Source organism: Hyaena hyaena, unplaced genomic scaffold (assembly GCF_003009895.1).
Source record: "Hyaena hyaena isolate Hyena2069 unplaced genomic scaffold, ASM300989v1 scaffold_415, whole genome shotgun sequence".
In the NCBI taxonomy this organism is placed as follows: Eukaryota; Metazoa; Chordata; class Mammalia; order Carnivora; family Hyaenidae; genus Hyaena; species Hyaena hyaena.
Genome location: NW_024081048.1, coordinates 1,601,535 through 1,619,912, shown reverse-complemented (window position 1 = coordinate 1,619,912; position 18,378 = coordinate 1,601,535). Strand labels below are relative to the sequence as shown.

At 35.2% G+C, this 18,378-nt stretch overlaps 1 protein-coding gene across 1 annotated transcript in view; it reads left to right on the top strand.

Annotated features, from left to right (window-relative positions):
* The window catches only part of HGF (hepatocyte growth factor), a gene marked incomplete at its 5' end in the record, with an annotated part of 61,258 nt that extends 56,022 nt beyond the window's left edge, over positions 1–5,236 (top strand). Inside the window, one exon of the mRNA XM_039252467.1 lies at positions 3,885–5,236. Within this exon, the coding sequence (XP_039108398.1) occupies positions 3,885–4,061 (177 nt within the window). The remainder of the gene's footprint in view (positions 1–3,884) is intronic.
* Between the last annotated feature and the right edge of the window lie 13,142 nt (positions 5,237–18,378).

The following is an 18,378-nucleotide window of genomic DNA, read 5'->3' as shown; positions in this document are numbered from 1 at the left end:
TTTATTTGTCCACATATATTTTTTAATTTCTTTTTGATTTCTTGGTTGATCTATTCATTGTTTAGTAGCATGTCATTTAACTTACATGTATTTGTGATCTTTCCAGATTTTTTTCTTGTGGTTTATTTCTAGTTTCACAGCACTGTGGTTGGAAAGATGTATGGTACAACTTCAGGCTCTTCAAATTTGGTGACACTTATCTTGTGGCCTGACATGCAATCTATTTTGGAGAAAATGCATGTGCAACTGAAAAGAATGTGTATTCTTCTGTTTTAAGATGGAATGTTCTGAATGTATCTGTTCAATCCATCTGGACAATGTGTCATTCAAAGCCACTCTTTCATTGTTGATATTCTTCTGTCTGGATGATCTGTGCATTGATATAGGTGGGGTCTTAAAGTTCCCTACTCTCATTGTATTACTATCAATTATTCCCTTTATGTTTGTTATTAGTTGCCTTATGCATTTGGGTGCTTTCATATTGGGTGCATAAATATTTACATTTGTATATCTTCTTGTTGGATTGTTTCCTTTATCATTATGTAGTGTCCTTCTTTATCTCTTGTTACAGTCTTTGTTTTAAAGTCTATTTTGTCCAGTATAAATATTGCTAAACCAGCTTTTTTCTTTTTACTTCTATTTGAGTGATAACACTTTTCCATCCCTTCATTTCCAATCTGCATATGTCTTTAGGTCTGAAATGAGTCTCTTGTAGACAGCATATACATGGGTCTTGCTTTTTTATCCATTATGTCTTATTTTTTAATATTTTTAAATTGTATTTATTTATTTTGAGAGAGACAAAGACAGCATAGTGGGAGAGGGACAGAGAGAGGGAGACAGAACCCCAAGCACAAGCTGCACTGCAGTGCAGCACTGTTCATGAACACATATCTCACAAAACTGTGAGATCAAGACCAAATCCAAAACCAAGAGTCAGGAGCTTACCCTACTAAGCCACCCAGTGCCCTGCCACCCTTTGGCCTTCGATGGGTGTGTTTAGATGTATTTTGGGTATAATAGACATAGTTCCAGGCCTAGGAACTGTGGAGTTTTGGAATACTATAAGCGGGAAGGCATGGAATAATAAGTTCAGTCAATAATGAAAAATCTTTTGATATGTAGGAAAATACTCTAAATATGCAGCATAAATATGTATTGACATACATGTGTTGTACATATTGCTTTGAGATTCTATTCCTGAAAATATTTACTAAGTTGAAGAGTTTTTAAAACTCCTTTAAATGATATAGTCAGAAACAGATTATATGTTCATAAACACTTTCAAATTTGTTTTTTTTCCAGTAAATCAGTATTACTGTGTCCATCAATATAACTGAAAGCCTGATAGTAGAAAGATTGATTGATTGATTGATTTGTTTACCTACCTACTTATACTAAGAACCCTTTAAGAACAAAATTTTGAGCTCAACCTAATCTTCAAGATCATTTAAGAAGCTATACACTTATCTAGCCCTATTGCTATTACTAAAACTGCTTGACAAATGCATATCAAGAACAGCCTAGGGGCGCCTGGGTGGCTTAGTCGGTTAAGCGTCCGACTTTCGCTTAGGTCATGTTCTCGCGGTTCGTGGGTTCGAGCCCCGCGTTTGTCTCTGTGCTGACTGCTAGCTCAGAGCCTGGAGCCTGTTTCAGAGTCTGTGACTCCCTCTCTCTCTGACCCTCCCCTGCTCACGCTGTCTCTCTGTCTCTCTCTCCTAGAAATAAATAAAAACTATTAAAAAACATAAGTTTAAAAAAGAACAGCCTATAATCTGATTTATCATCTATATATTCTTAGATTCCTAATTTTAGCATTGTATTGAATTATTAATTACACTATCATATATATTTTTTTATCCATATCAACCAGACCATTTTAAATTGATTCTGCTATGTTTCAAAAACTGCATTTATTCAGGGCACCTGGATGGCTCAGTTGGTTAAGTGTCCGACTTCAGCTCAGGTCATGATCACAGTTTGTGGGTTTGAGCCCCGTGTCTGGCTCTGTGCTGATGGCTAGAACAGAGCCTGGAGCCTGCTTAGATTCTGTGTCTCCCTCTCTCTCTCTGACTCTCCCCTGCACACACTGTTTTTTTCTCTCTCTCTCAGAAATAAATCAGCATTTAAAAAAATTTTTAATGTATTTATTCTCCAGACTGTTTAAAATATCACTTATATTTAAACAAGGTAATATAATCCCTGAAGCCACTAAAATCTAAACACTTGAAGAAAATCTCCCAAATATTTGTATAATAGCAATGGAACCACATTTAGTGAAAGTCTCCCAAAGTGAACTGCTTTGAAGAGTTTGTATCAGTAATCAATGGTGCATTTATTTAAAAGTCAGATTTATTAAGTAATGTGGCATAGCTTATATGAAATCTCTTAGACTAACCTATTTCCCTTGCTGTTTTATCACCAGCTTCACCCCTACCTTGATTTTCTCCCATCATACAATGCTGATAGCTCTCTTCTTTACACCTGCATTTCAGAACTAAATTTTTCAGTAGTCTAGTTTTACCTCAACACATCACTGTAATGGGAATATTGAGATAGTCCCAAACACACTTTTTTACATAAGGATGCCAAAAGCCAGTCATTGCAATCTTAGGAGACTACATCGTGGATGAAAATGATGCAACACATTTGTCATGATTATATATAATAATAAATATAAATGTATGCACATTTATAAAAATATAAATACCAATCAATCCATTCATCTATTCATCTTTCATCTATCATCTGTCTGCATCTGATGATAAAACAGGGTAACCACCCATGCTTTAATATAATAAACTTTTTGCATACAGGCACATACAAGAAAGAAAAGAAGAGAAAAGAAAAGAAAAGAAAAGAAAAGAAAAGAAAAGAAAAGAAAAGGAAAGGAAAGGAAAGGAAAGGAAAGAAAAGAAAAGAAAAGGAAAGAAAAGAAAAGGAAAGAAAAGAAAAGGAAACGAAAAGAAAGGCTGGCCATGAAATCATAGGCTATCTCCCACAAAGGGGAGTATGCAATATATAAAAAATATATAAATTTAACTACTAACACCAATAGGAAATACAGAAATATTCTTTCCTTAGGCCAAGAAAAGTAATTTCCAAATAGTAAACAGAATTATTTTTATCAATTGTCATTTATATTTAACTTGCTAAAATCATTCTGGGGACAAGATTGAAGGAAGAAAAACAAAAAGTTTTAGAAATAAAAGAAAATTTAATGCAGTTTAAGCATTAAAACTGTATGATTATGGGTGAGGAACAAAAGTACTTGTATTTTTCTACATTTTCTGAATTTTCTATGTTGAACATATTTTGAACATCGGAAGAAAAGAAGAGTGAATATAAAGCCTGCCTTCTAAATAGCTATCAGTGGCTTTATGTTAATTAGTCTTCATTCAACAAAGACAAAATCCACGTTAGAAGACGAGTAAAGGGACACCTGGGGGGGCTCGGGTGGTTAGCACCTCTCATCTACTGTGCTGTCAGTGCAGAGCCTGCTTAGGATTCTCCCTCTCTCTCCTCCTCTATCTCTGTCCCTCCCCCGCTTGCTCTCTCTCTTAAAATAAATAACTAAACTTAAATAAAAAGATGAGTGAATATTTTGTATCAGACAGATCATTCTTAAATGAATACTACACATGATAGAAAACGATAGAGAACTTTTGCACTTCTCACAGTCTTACGCGAGTAATTCTGTAGAAAGACAACCAAAGGTCTAGAACATCTATTTCCATCTTCATATGTCAGCTGCACTTAATCTTTTTGTGTAGATGTGTATATTTGAGATATAAATCTATAGAGAAAATATTAATGAATTACTAAGTTTTGTTTTTAAAATAATACTTTTTTGTTGTTGTCATTGTTGCATGGTTTCTTCCTAGGGAGATTATGGTGGCCCACTTGTTTGTGAACAACATAAAATGAGAATGGTTCTTGGTGTCATTGTTCCTGGTCGTGGATGTGCCATTCCAAATCGTCCCGGCATTTTTGTCCGAGTGGCATATTATGCAAAATGGATACACAAAATTATATTAACGTATAAGATACCACAGTCATAGCTGATGCAACTGTGTCTGAAGCTTCCATCAGTACAATTCTCTTTTACATGAAGATTTCGGAGAACATGGAATTAAAATGTCACTGAAAACAATCCTAAGACAACTACTTGAGTGTCATGTTTGTTAAGATACTCATTAATATTTATGAGTGTTTTCTGTTGTTTTGTTTGTCAGTGTTATTTTGTAAATGTTGAAGTGAATTAAGGTACATGCAAGTGTAGTAACATATCTCCTGAAGATACTTGAATGGATTAAAAACTGCAAAGGTATAATTGCTGGATGATAAAAGATTTAACAGAAAAGTTCAGTTACTCTCTCTACGCTGCTTATCTAGATTAATTTCTTAATAAATGAATACATCATGAGTTAAACATTATTTTAACCTCACAAAGACAATTTATACCCGTGTCCTTAAACTCTAACTCTATATTAAATTACATTACCTTGCATATGCAATACACTATATTTCATTCATTCCTCCTCACTGTGTATCCTGTAATACTGGTACACATACGTTTTATGAATTAATGTACCCATATAATCCTACCTGGGGACACATGTGCGTGCACTAGAGTTCAAATTGTGGTATATCTAATGTAACCTCTTAATATTTTGAGTGCTCACCTATAGTTTGCCCTTAAGAGAAAACTGTAAATGTCTAAAGACTAGTAGAAATTTTAAGGAAAGGTGCAAGACAGAAGTTACCAACTCATTCTCTAGAAAAAATCTGCAGATAATCTCTACTGGTTGGCATTTAAGGTGTGGTCATGACCCACAAAGTTAAAGGAATGCCTAACGTAGGTGTTTAGACATAGTTATCATCCTAGTCATTGTGTAGTTTCTAATTCTTAAGGGGAAGAGGGTAATATGTGTATTAGTATTATTTCTTTCCTTCAAATTTAGGGACACTTATTTATGAATGATATTTTTAGATCTACTTTCCTAAAGTATTTTTTTAATTCTTAGATAATTGTCTAATTGAAGCTTAAAAGTGTTTTGGTCTTTAACATGTATTTAAGTAGGTTAATTCTAAGACTTGCTGCTGTGATTGGCTTGTAGCTCACCTTCTTTGAATTTTAAAGAATATTTCAGAGGAAAGTTTCCATAATATCCCCAAAGATTTGTAAAGAGACTTTCATCAAACTATGCATTACAGTACATATTGAAGAAAAAAATCAGAATCTATTTCTCAACCTGGAAGTCTTTTTCCCTAATAAAACTTTATTTTAAGGAAAGGGGAAAAATGTAATAGGAAAGGAAAGAAACTAGCTTGTCTAAACTCTGAATTCAATTATTTTTTTAAAAGGGAGCTAAATCTGATGAATGAAAGATTTTATAAGATGTCTACATTTTATCTTATTTCATTTTACATCTTTGGCATCTTTCTAATGCTATGGAGAATATTCATTCAAATTTTGTATTCTATCTGATAATACCAGATTATCATTTTATTATTGTATTTGACATGATTAGCTAAAAGTCATGTATTTGTCAAGAAATGAGACCACAATAACAAATAGGATAGGCTGTGAATTTTCACAAAATCATCCTACACAGATTCTAAAATGATTATTTGAATGTTCCCAATCGAGTAACCCCATTTCTTTCATGTGTTTCTCTTGAATAATATCAATTAAGGACAGAGATCCAAACGATGCTCTAAAAGTTTCATAGGACACTGTTTAATCTTGAGTGAAATGCTCTTAAATTTACTTGAAAACTTAGTCCGCAGAGTACAGGACAGCAAATCCAGAAATGCTTATCCAAATTGTGCAATATACATATCTTATATATACCATATATATATATGTATGTATATGTATATATATATATATATATATACACACAAGATATATACAGCCATATATATATATATGTATTTGGTAACATGTGCTGGTATCAAGAAACAGTGAAAGCGAAGAGACTTCCAAAAAGTTCTCAGTCCACACCATCTTATTTGATTGTATTTTTCTTTCCTTATATGATATAACATTTAAATCTAACCATTAGGAATTTCAAAGGTATACTGTCTGAAAATTAAAGGTTTTTTTTTTTTCAGTTTTTTCTTGCTGAACTGGCAAAATTTTATTAAGTCATATATTAGCGATATTCATAAAACATTTATGAAGTTTTAATACTTTAAAAAATTCATATTTAAAAATTTTTCTTCTAAATTTCCATGTTAAGAGAGATAGGGATTGCCTAGATACAAGATACAGCTAATTTTTTTGATATTTTGAATTCAATGTTTTGCATTTTCTTAAAGGTGAAAACATACTACCCATAAAACATCAGACATCATGGTACACAAAGCAGTTATAGCTTTGGGAAGTTCCCTTTGTAACAGAGGGAGGTCAGCAGAATTGAGAATAAAACCAAGATGAACAAGATCCATGTTATTTTAGGTGGTAGGACAATAGATAATAATGTCATTTGCCTCTGGTAAAAGATACTATTTGCTGGGCATTCTTTTCTTAATAAAGGACAAAAATGAAAAATCCAAGTTATCCAAAATCCATTGTATTTTGAGTAATGGACAAAAGGATCTTTTAAATTAGAAGTTTTTAATGCTATTTTTTGTTTGGGCTGTTTGAATAATGGTTATGTGCTGTTGTAACTGTGGACATTTTCTTATGTCTGCCAGGAATAGTAATGTAAAATTAAAATATTTGTCATAATGCCTCTGCTGTGCAGAAGGGGTGATAGTCCTTTTGTATACTTCCTTAATTTTATTGTAAAATGCGTAATAAGTTTTACCTATTTGCTGTGGGCAGGTCCTCAGTAAAATGGTTTCTATTGAATCAATTTCTAGTATTAACAGGCTCTTGCTTGCTATCTGAGTGTTTCAGACTATGGGAAATATGAGACACTGGAAGGCAAGAAAAATAACAGTAATGGCATGTGATAGCAAAATTGTATTTCACTTATTCCTGTGAATATTTCTTGTTGGTACCAATGGTACTATACAAAGTGAATGTTATAGCCACAACATTCTCTTGGGGGGAAAAGGCACTGTCAAGAAGTGAAAAATTGTCAGACATTTTTTGTTAGTGTTTTAAAATATCTTTTCTTTTTTTAAAAAAAGAAATAAAATACTGATATTGCAGTATAGAAATCATGAGGTAAGGAATTTTAATAAACCCTCATACTAAAAACTTTAAATTGATTTACTAAGGTTCCAAATATAACTACTTTCAATTTTATTTCATATTTATAGACACACTCATTTGACAGAAAGTCAATTTGAATAAAAAGACATAGTTACATGTAAATACTTCTCACAGTAAAGTTCAAAAACAAGTTATCTTTTAATGCTCAACAGAGTTTTGTGCTAAGAATTTACTCATACAAGAAAAATGTTAAAATTTTCTGGTCCCTATAAATCTTGACAGTGTAATTTTAAGTAGGTTCATTTCCATTTGCACAGAAAGTTTCTGTCTTTAGGAAACTGAAAAGGGAATACTGTGGATGTTAAGACTGTTTGTCTTGGTGTAAATAGGAAATTGATAAGCTGCCTATTGAGTGGTAAAGCTGGACGCTTACCCAAAAAGGGAACACTGTGGTTATGACTTGTATATAAAGTTTCTGTAGTTAATAAAATTGCTATTTTTATAACCATGATTATATTATTATTCTTAATAATAATAAAATATTTTATCAAAATGCTTCCTTTCTCTTATTATAATTATATACATGGACATATTTGAATCTGCTCTAGGCTTAGTGCAGAAAACAATGATCTCATTAATAGAAATAACATATATTTGTTGTAAGAAATACTAGAACTAAGACAAATGGTCATTATTTTATTCCAACTTGTATCCATGGCATTATCAGTGGTAGTCAGTAAAACCATTCATCTCTATGTGTTTTGACTTCTTCCACTGTAATATATAATTATTTAGTCATTTTCATATTTGCTAGAATGGTGCTGTGATATAACTTGCTAATATAAGCAAAATATTGTCATGAATGATTACCTAATTTCCTTTATATCATTATATATTACAAAATTAATTGTAAGTGATTCAAATAATCAATTTGTATTGTATCTTTGAAAAATGCATTAAATTCAGAATAAATGTCGTCCAATGGACTCACCCAATTCAAACTGAAAGCAAGTTGGAAGAACAAAATACCAGTTCATCTAACAAAAAGACTCTGTAACACTATTGATTTTTCAAGTTATGTTGCCTCTTTCCCAAAAAAGTTTCTCTATTAATTTTCTGGCATAGATACCTATCTCAAGTGATGATCACTATATCAAATTCTAGAGCCCATGATATCTGGTCTTCTTAATGATTATTATCTAAATAGAATATATGCATTTATTTATTTCTGATAGCAGTATTTCTGGTAGCAGTATCAATGAATATTTCAAATATATATATATATATATATTCCATTCTTAATGTATATCCCGCATATATTCTACAATTTTAAGTAAAATAGTCTAGGAAAGCTTCTTTAAGAGATGGTATTTGAACAGGGTCCTCAATGAAGTAAAAAAGCAAGATGGGTAAATATCTGGAGTCTAATAAATAAAACTTGAATGATATTTGTTAGTTTCTTATTACAGTGTATTTATTTACTCTTATAAACTATAATGCTTTAATGAGTCTCATTTGCCAATATCCTGAATAGAATCACCTTGGTTCACATTTCCTCAGTGGTTTAGTCCAGGAGTTTCATTGCTCTTTTATTTCATGATTTTCCTACACAGGCACCATGCTTAATTTATACAACCCTAAAAGTGCTTTTTAGGTCATTTTACCAAATTACAACGCTTTCATGTAAAATTCCGATTAAAAATCTTATTCTACACAATCTATCTATCCAGTCGCTTATATTTACAAATATCTCAAATTGTGTGTGTTGTTTTGGAGAGCTGAAATTTAAAATTACTTCAAAATAAAAAGAATATTTGTAGTAATCTGAGCAAAGTTTACAGTCCTATAAGAATATGTTATTGCCTAAAGCACATCCAGGCAAGACAACAAATACTGGGCAAAGGAAATAATTCAAGAGAAGTGTGAGATTATAGATTATTTATATGTATTATGTTATGCTTTTAAAAAGGTAAATAACATTAAAAAACCCTATCAGTCTGACATATGATCTAATTCCAAACTGACTCCGGAACACCTATCACTTTATTTTCATTATTTTATTTCACATCCTAAATGTCTTCACTTTTAAACTTCATGTTTGTATTCAGACAGTCCCTGCAAGTACCAGGCTTCTCTGTAACACCCCAAACCTTCAGGTGTCATGGAATTTCCCTTGGGAATCCATCTTCAATCTCCTTATCTTGAAGTTATCATCTCCTCACCACTACTGCTGGGTTTGCTGATGGTTCCTTTCCACTTGTTAGAAGAGTCTGCCTATGTCTATGTGAGATTTATTTTGTTATGTTTTACTCAGCTTTGTTTTTAATATGCAAACTACCACTACTCAGTTTGAGCTTCATAGAGACATCAGCCATATCTTGTTATTAAGCTTTGTATCTTTATTTTGCACAATGATTTCCCCATAAGGATATCCAATAAATATTTTTGACTATTAGTATCCTAGAATCCTATTAATACTCTAGAATTCACCCTTTTTTTGAAGGTTTATCAGTGTTACACAAAGATATGTAATTTTTAAAAATTATGCAAATATGAGTGAGGGTTAAAACTTTTAGGGTTTATATTTTTTAATGAATTAATGTAATTAATTACATTATTTAGATTTTAATTAGTAAGTGGGACTATTTTCAATGGTTTATTGTATTTCATACACTAGAGCATGCAGCTGGAAAGAGAGGATTTATTAACTCTGAAGAGTTTATGCCTTTATAAATGCAGTTATTAAAACTAAAAATGGAGAACAAGATTGTAGTTTGCTAATGGATGCAGGTGTTTACTTCGTACAACCTGATACAGTTTTGATTATGTTTGCGAACATTTTCCCATCTGAGTTTCCTCCACAAAGCACTGATGTCATACCACTGAGGGGAAAAAGATCATATCAATTATTGCAAAAATATCCTGAAGCAACAATAGTTTACTCATTACTTATGTGCAAATATGCCATCTGCTGTGCATGAGAAGTTTCACAATATTGTTACTCAATTAGCAAAAGGTTTTCATTTGATGAATTAACTAGGAGAATTCAACTTGGGTAACATCTTGTAATGATATGAACTGAGAGAAAAGGTGGATGGATTTTCATTTTTTTATATATATTTTAAAAGTTTTACAGAGACATTGCCCAGTTTTCAGAACTCTGATTTTTTAAGTGGATGAAAATCAAATGCAGCGATAGGTTAGAATATATGACTATACCCTAAAACAAAGACTTTATATTCTATAAAAGGAAAATAAGGAATAATTTAATAAGCGAAAATTCAGCACCATGGAATAACAGTGATTAAGGAAATTTTAGAAGGGAGAGGAGAAGGTGCACATGTGATTTATTATCTTTTCTTGGTTTCAAAGAGTTATTCTTAGAGGACATGCTCAGATCCTTCCAGTTAAGAGAGTAAGACTTTAGGGAAAATAAGATTGGTATTTCATTCAGATAGTTTAGATACTAGGCAGAGGGGACACGGTATGGCATATTCTTAAAACATGCGATACCACAGAACCTGTCTTTTCTAAAAAATACAAAAGCAAAACAAAGAAACACTAAGAACAAAAACAAAAATATCTCCCATCAATCTTTCCATTTGGCCAACTTTTGCTCTTCTATACTCAATTTGAGTAAAATTCAGACACGTAAAGAAGAATTGAGGCATATTTTTCTTGACATATGTATTCCATCTATGTGACCTCTCATATATTATTAACATGAAAACAAACTGACAGTTCAAAAATATGAAGGCAAAACTATTTCACCACCCAAAACTAAAAAAGAAAGAAAGAAAGAAAGAAAGAAAGAAAAGAAAAGAAAAGAAAAGAAAAGAAAAGAAAAGAAAAGAAAAGAAAAAGTAACCCAATATTTTTCTGTCTTACTGGCCCTTACAATGTCCCCTCATCAGTTGAAATTTCCAGTTTTGGAATGGGAGAGCTAAGGCGGAGAAAAGATGAGTGAAGGTTATAAGAGAAATGAAAATGAAAAGAGGAAAAGGGAGAAAAATCCTGGAGGGGAGCTGGGGGATGTTTTCTGGGGGTCCATCCATGTACCCAGAAGTAAGGTCAACATTAAGATCTAAAGAATTGTTCTTTATTAGTCTCTTTCCTTCTTAGTCATAACTATTTGTATTTCTCAGATTCACTTGTAATCACGAAGTGCAATGTGTCATCCTAAAATAAGCAAACATAGAGTATGAGCATAGATTGTCTGCATCCACAGTCAGGGTCCCATTTTTATTCTTTCATGTTCTCCATTCTTTTTTTATTTGCTGCTTCCATCAATTATATCTTAACTGTGATACAAAGTAACAGGGAAAAACACAGCTTTCTCTATTCTTATGTTGCTCTCTGAAGCATTGGAATACTCTTCTCAACTTCAAGGGTTTCAGCATCTTTCCATTGCCATTACTTGCAGGTGAACTTGGCTGGCACTTCAGCAAGGCAGCTGAACAGGAAAGAACTGAGTACCAGATGGAGATGCAAGTCAAGAGCTTAATTGTCTAGTTGACATCACTGCTCAGATGTGCTGTCGCCTCTAAAGTGAATGTATCCAATCCTTTCTTGCCCTCCCGTCTTCTTCTCAGTCAGACACATTAATCTGGTACTCAAACCAGAATCCACAAAGTTAGTTTTTACTTATTTTGTCTTCCTTTCTATATCCAAACAAACTCCAAAAGATCAGTTTTATTGCCTGAATATACTCTGTATCATTCATATGTTTTCATTTCCAGTGTCTCCAGCTTGGCTCAAGCCACCATTTTCTTTTGCCTTCATTACTAAGATAAGATCAAAATACTTCTCCATATATACTCCAAGACATTTTCTATCTAATTTCTAAAGTACACATTTTGAAATACAGCTGTGTCAGTCTACTGCTTAAAATCCTTCAGTGATTTCCCACTGGCCTACCAATACCCATATGGTCTGTCCTTGACTGTTCAGCTCATCAAATACCTCTTTTCCTTCTGCACACTATATTCCAGCTACATCAGATTCTTTCCATTCACAGAATAGACTAAGCTCTTTCCTTTCTCAAAGGCTTTGTATCTCCTATTGTAACCCACGCACTAGTTTTTGCCTGACTAATGCCTACTTCATCCTTCAGCCTAAATGTCACCAATTATCCCCCCGCCCACTCTCCTGACCCAGTTACACATCACACATCCAAAAGTATGATGCATTTCTGTTTCAGAACACTTACCTCCGTTAATTAGATATTTGCATGTATATATGTGTGTGTGTGTGTGTGTGTGTGTGTGTGTGTGTGTGTACACTCCTATTAGACTGTAAGCTCCATGAGAACATATAGGCTAGGTTTAAACTCTTCACACATTTAACTTCAGTACTGGCTAAGCCCTACATGATAAATATTTGTTAAATGAATACATTAGTAATTATCTGTTTATAAGGTTCTCTTTTTGTCTCTATTCAATTCCAAAATATAAAGACATATACAATCACTAAATTTTATTTGCTATTAAAATAGTAATATCTACAGATTATTTTCATGGTCATGTTGGGGAGGTGGTTTCTACTAACTTTTGTCATATACTTTGGTTTTATGTGAGCAAATATTTATTGATCATTCACTATGACTATGGTAGGTACTGGAAAGATAATAGTGAATAAATAAAACGTAGCCACTTCCCTCCTTATAAATAGAGACAAGTGTGGGAGACATACATACAACAAGAACCTGAAAGTGGTAACTGAGAAGTGCAAATAGCTGCTGGAACATACAACAAGATTTTGCTGAGCTTTTTGGCTCATCTTTCCTGAAACTTTTTATGTTGCTGTAGACCTAAATCCTGCCAATTTGAATATTATTTTTCTATTTTTTGAACACTTCTGTCATTGCATTACTAATTGTTTAACTTAGTTTAGAGTTACTTTTCTTTTATCTTCCCCTTTCTTTGTTCAATTTTTCCAGCTTCCTAATCTTTTTAATCCTGCCTCTTCTCCCTTACATTTCCAAGAATCTTATGACACTCTTAGTCAATTCAAAGAGGTTGGTGTATTTACTATCAAGAAAATAACATAACTTCTCAAATGGCAAGAACACTAGCAATGTTTTAGATGAACTTATAAAGGTTTTTTTTTTTTGCTAGTGCAAGACTGATAAATGTTTTATCATCATAAGTTTTTAATTATATTTGAAGATGATCTAATAATAATACATAATGCTTATTCAAGGCTTTCTATTTGCCAGGCTCTGTTTTATCTCATTTAATCATCATTACAATGTTCCATAGGCAAGTTCTACAACTATATCCATTTTAGAGAAAAGGAAGTATTCAAATAACTTGTAATAAGAACGCACTGGGGGTGGGGCGCCTGGGTGGCTTAGTCGGTTAAGCGTCCGACTTTCGCTTAGGTCATGATCTCGCGGTTCGTGGGTTCGAGCCCCGCGTCGGGCTCTGTGCTGACTGCCAGCTCAGAGCCTGGAGCCTGTTTCGGTCTGTGACTCCCTCTCTCTCTGACCCTCCCCTGCTCACGCTGTCTCTCTCTCTCTCTCCTAGAAATAAATAAAAAGTATTAAAAAAAAAAGTTTAAGAATGCACTGGGGGTATATTTCCGATACTAAATCTGCTTGACCCTTCCCTTCCTTCCTGTCGAATGAACATTTAATTATTTTCCTAAAAATGTAGGGGGAAAGGGGAGACTCTTAGCACTGGCATCATCTGCACAGGACAGGAGCAAAAAGCTATTGAGAGGCCAAGCTGCCTTTCAGGCGTGCCTGGCCCAAAGCTCTGTGAGCCATCGACTACAGGAGCGTGGGCTCCTCAGCTTCCAATATGAATGGCTCAAGTGGGAGTTACTTGTAACACTACCTACAATGGAGTCGAAGGCTAGCAGGTAAAGGGGCTAGTTTCGAAGGGGAAGCTTCTTGATCTTTAATGAGGGAGGGGGATATAGCTATTGATAAAAACAACAAGGTTGTGAGATGCAAATAGTAAGAACCTGAGAGAAACATTTAGTGATAAGAATTTATTTTTTATTAAATTTTTTTTACGTTTATTTACTTTTGAGAGAGAGAAAGAGATAGTGTGAGTGGAGGAGGGGCAGAGAGAGAGGGAGACACAGAATTTGAAGCAGGCTCCAGGCTCTGAGCCACCAGCACAGAGCTCAATGTGGGGCTCAAACTCACAAACTGTGAGATCATGACCTGAGATGAACTGGATGCTTAACCGACCGAGCAACCTAGGCACCCCATAAAGGGTCCTGTATGGGGGGGCGGCTCTAAAAGGGCATGTCTGGTGGGGGGGAAAGCTCAGAATTCATTCTGAAGCAAAGAAAAGAATTAATTGTGTCTGTTCTTTATTGTAAATGCCAGAGGGTGTTTTAGGAAAGAGGGAAAGACCTTCAAAGACCATTATAATGTTTTCATATGGCCAAAGAAGTCCCAGAAGAAATATGATCTACACATTAGTTTTTGCATTATACTACATGGGATGAGTAACTTCAACAGCTACAAAGACACGCTAAAAATCACTTATTTGAGCACTGCTAGGAATTTACCCAAGGGGTACAGGAGTGCTGATGCATAGGGGAACATGTACCCAATGTTCATAGCAGCACTCTCAACAATAGCCAAAACATGGAAAGAACCTAAGTGTCCATCAATTGACGATGGATCAAGAAGATGTGGTTTATCTATACCATGGAATACTACATGGCAATGAGAAACAATGAAATCTGGCCATGTGTAGCAACATGGATGGACCTTGAGGGTGTTATGCTGAGTGAAATAAGTCAGGCAGAGAAGGACATATACCATTTGTTTGCACATATAGGAGGATTAGGAGGAACTTAACGGAGAACCGTGGGGGAGAAGAAGGGGGGAAATAGTGGGGGAAAGGGAGAGTCAAACCATGAGAGACTTGAATGCTGAGAACAAACTGAGGACTGATGGGTGTGGGGAGGAAGGGAAGGGGGGTGATGGGCATGGAGGAGGGCACTTGTGGGGATGAGCACTGGGTGTTATATGGAAACCAACTTGACAATAAACTATAAAAATAAAAATAAAATCTTTAAAATAAAAAAATAAAAATCACCTATTTGAATTTACAGAAGGAAAAAAAGAGAGAGAGAGAGAAAGAGAATAGAAAAGTGAAATGAATTGCACAGGATCACACAGCTAGGAGGCAGAGCCAGTCCCAGAAACAAAATCTACTCCTTCTTTAATTCAACACCTTGATTTTATTATTTACTTATTTTTAAAGCGAGGTCATAAATATGAAGAACATAATGCTCAAAACCTCAAAAGAACTGTAGTACTTAAAAAGAATTTTAAAAGAATAGTTAAAAGAAAAAAAAAAAACTGAAAAGGCTGCTGAAACAACAGTGAGGTCCACTTTACTTTATAGCCTAACAGGATGTGGGCAGACGTCTGGCAGAGACAGTCCCAGGTAGAGATCTAGCAAACTCCTCCACAAGGAGTGAGCCAAGTTGGATGTCATTTGGCTTCCTTCCTCAGCTCAGTTAGCGATCTGACCCCATCTCTGACTGGGAAGAAGCCTTCTAAGGACAAGCTGGGGGATTAATTTTCTCACAAAACTGGTATTAAAATGCGGAGGAAGCAAAAGCACATGCTAGCAAGCACTGGCATAAGACGGAATGAGCGTAGGACCATCCTTCCCAACCTGTGGGGAAATAAACCTGCTAGGCTAACCATTCAGGAATCTGCAAAGTGCCTGACCTCGAAAGGTGATTCTATTTTTTAAAGCAGCATTAGAAGATTGGTTGTGTGGCAGCCTAGAATTGCTTACAGTTCCTCAAAAGGGGCCAGGGATGTTCTGCAGTTGTACAACATGTGACTTTGAAACCCAAGCTCTAAGTTTCCCAAGAACAAAGTTATACATTGGGATTAAAGGCTTATTAAATAGTACTGACAGTTCCTAATATTACACACATGACTTACATATGCCGCAGTCACCTTAATTCATCAGTTTGAATCTGTAAACTCTGTCTCTATGTACCTTGGAATACCATAAGCATTCTCGGGACATTCACACGTCTAAAAATGTAACAAAAAGCCCACCTTAGTCCGCTGATCCTGTCTGGACACTGTGTAGTGTCGTTCCTTCATGAATAGACAGTTCTGATGGGGAAGAGGTAAAGTTGGTAAATGTGGTCTCTGCCCATTTGAAGTTTTGTCACTTCAGCATGTAGTTAATAATGTATAGTTACATAAACTTGACCGTGTGGAATTTTGTTTTTTTAGAAGACAAACTGAAATGGGGCACCTAGCTGGCTCAGTTGGTTAAGCATCCGACTTCGGCTCCTGCAGGTCATGCTATCATGGTTCATGGGTTTGAGCCCCACATCAGGCTCTGTGCTGACAGCTCAGAGCCTGAAGCCTGCTTCTGATTCTGTGTCTCCTCTCTCTCTGCCCCTCCCCCATTTGCACTCTGTCTCTTTTTCTCTCAAAACTATAAACATAAAAAAATTTTAAAGCCAAGTTGAAAAAATGTTTTTTTTTTTTTAAATTTTTAATGCTTTGTTTATTTCTGAGAGACAGCGTGAACAGGGGAGGGTCAGATAGAGAGACACACACACAGAATCCGAAACAGGTTCCAGGCTCTGAGCTGGCCATCAGCATAGAGCCCGATGCGGGGCTCAAAGCCACAAACCGTGAGATCATGACCTGAGCCAAAGTCGGACACTTAACCGACTGAGCCACCAAGGCCCCCCTGAAAAAATGTTTTTATTAGCCTTCCAATAATGTGGCATGTATTTTAGTCAATTGAAATTTTTGGACCTTCCTTAAAGTGTTGTTATGCTTCAAGTTTAGTGGATCTAGAGTCCAAAATGCTCTCCTGGGTTTTACTCAGAAACACTAATGTGCTTCTCTCCACCTGGATATACAGTATGTACTTTAAATAATATTTTCAAACCCAGAACATGTGTTTTATCTCTAAACCTGATTTGCCTCTAATGTTTTCTGTTCTGTATTCAGGTTGTGGCAGTACCATCGGCAAACCACCGAAACTAGAGTGAGATCCCAGTTGATCCCATCCTTCTCTCACGCGTCCACATCTCAGACAGCCAGGTCATCTGATTTGGACACCTGATTAGGCCTTGAAAATCATCATTCCTCTTCTTTTTTAACCTCCTTTTCTCTGGGTGAAGCCGTCATTATTTCCCTCGAATGCTTCAGTTTCCTAAAACGCTGAATCACATTGGTTCTCTCTTAAGTCATCATTGTCTGTGCTGTTAACAGTGATCTACGTAGAAGCCACGTGGAACAGCCCATGCCTACAGTCATTATTTGGCTCTCCCTCTGCCAGGATGCAGACCTGTGCCCTGTAGAAAGAGCTACGCAGGGACCTCCGAGCTCACTCAATACCTCTTCCCTCCTTGTTAACTGTGATTCAGACAAACAGATGCCACGTTAGCTGCTTGAAAGAAAATGATTCGTTTTATCGTTTGTTTGTTTTCATTTGTTCCTTTGTCTCTTGCTGCAATCACTTTGTCATGGATGTTCTGTCTTCCTGAAATGGTTCGGCCTCCTATCTCCATTCTTTGCTATATTCTACTTAAGTTTTTGAGTTTGACCGTAGGTGTAACCTCTTTTTGGCCTTTATCCCAACCAGCTGGCTGGCTGGGTCCCACTTTCTTGTTCAGTTCCTGCCAGCCTGGATTTCTGGGAGCAAAACACTGCTCTAGATCTGTTCCATCTGTTTTTAGATGGATATCCTTAAAGAACCTATTTTCTCTGCAGCAACAGAGCGGGGAGATAACAAACTAGTATATTACAATACTGAATGCAAATATTGATATAATTATCTAACTCACCTAGTGATAAAAAAGTTTATTGAAATGACAGGGTGAGGCTATATGCTAGGTATTCTCCTCAAAGTAGTGAACAATTCTCAGTAGTTAGTAAGAAGGGAAAAGAAGACTTAAAGATTTTCTTCAGAAAAGTAAATCTCCTTCAGCCGAGAGTTTGCTATTGTTCCCCTAAATCTATTCTCCACTTTTTCCTTAGTAATAGAATCCCTAATATTTAGCTGGGCATGTGGATCCTAACATACCATGTATCCTAGCCACCCTTCCTGCTGGGTTTGGCCATGCTACTGAGTTGAGGCCAAGGAACTCCTGGGAAGTGTTATTAAAGGGAGAAGGGCCTCCTTCATTTCTTCCTTCCTCTTTCCTGCTGATAAAATACACTTTACTTTTTGTTATGCATACCGTAA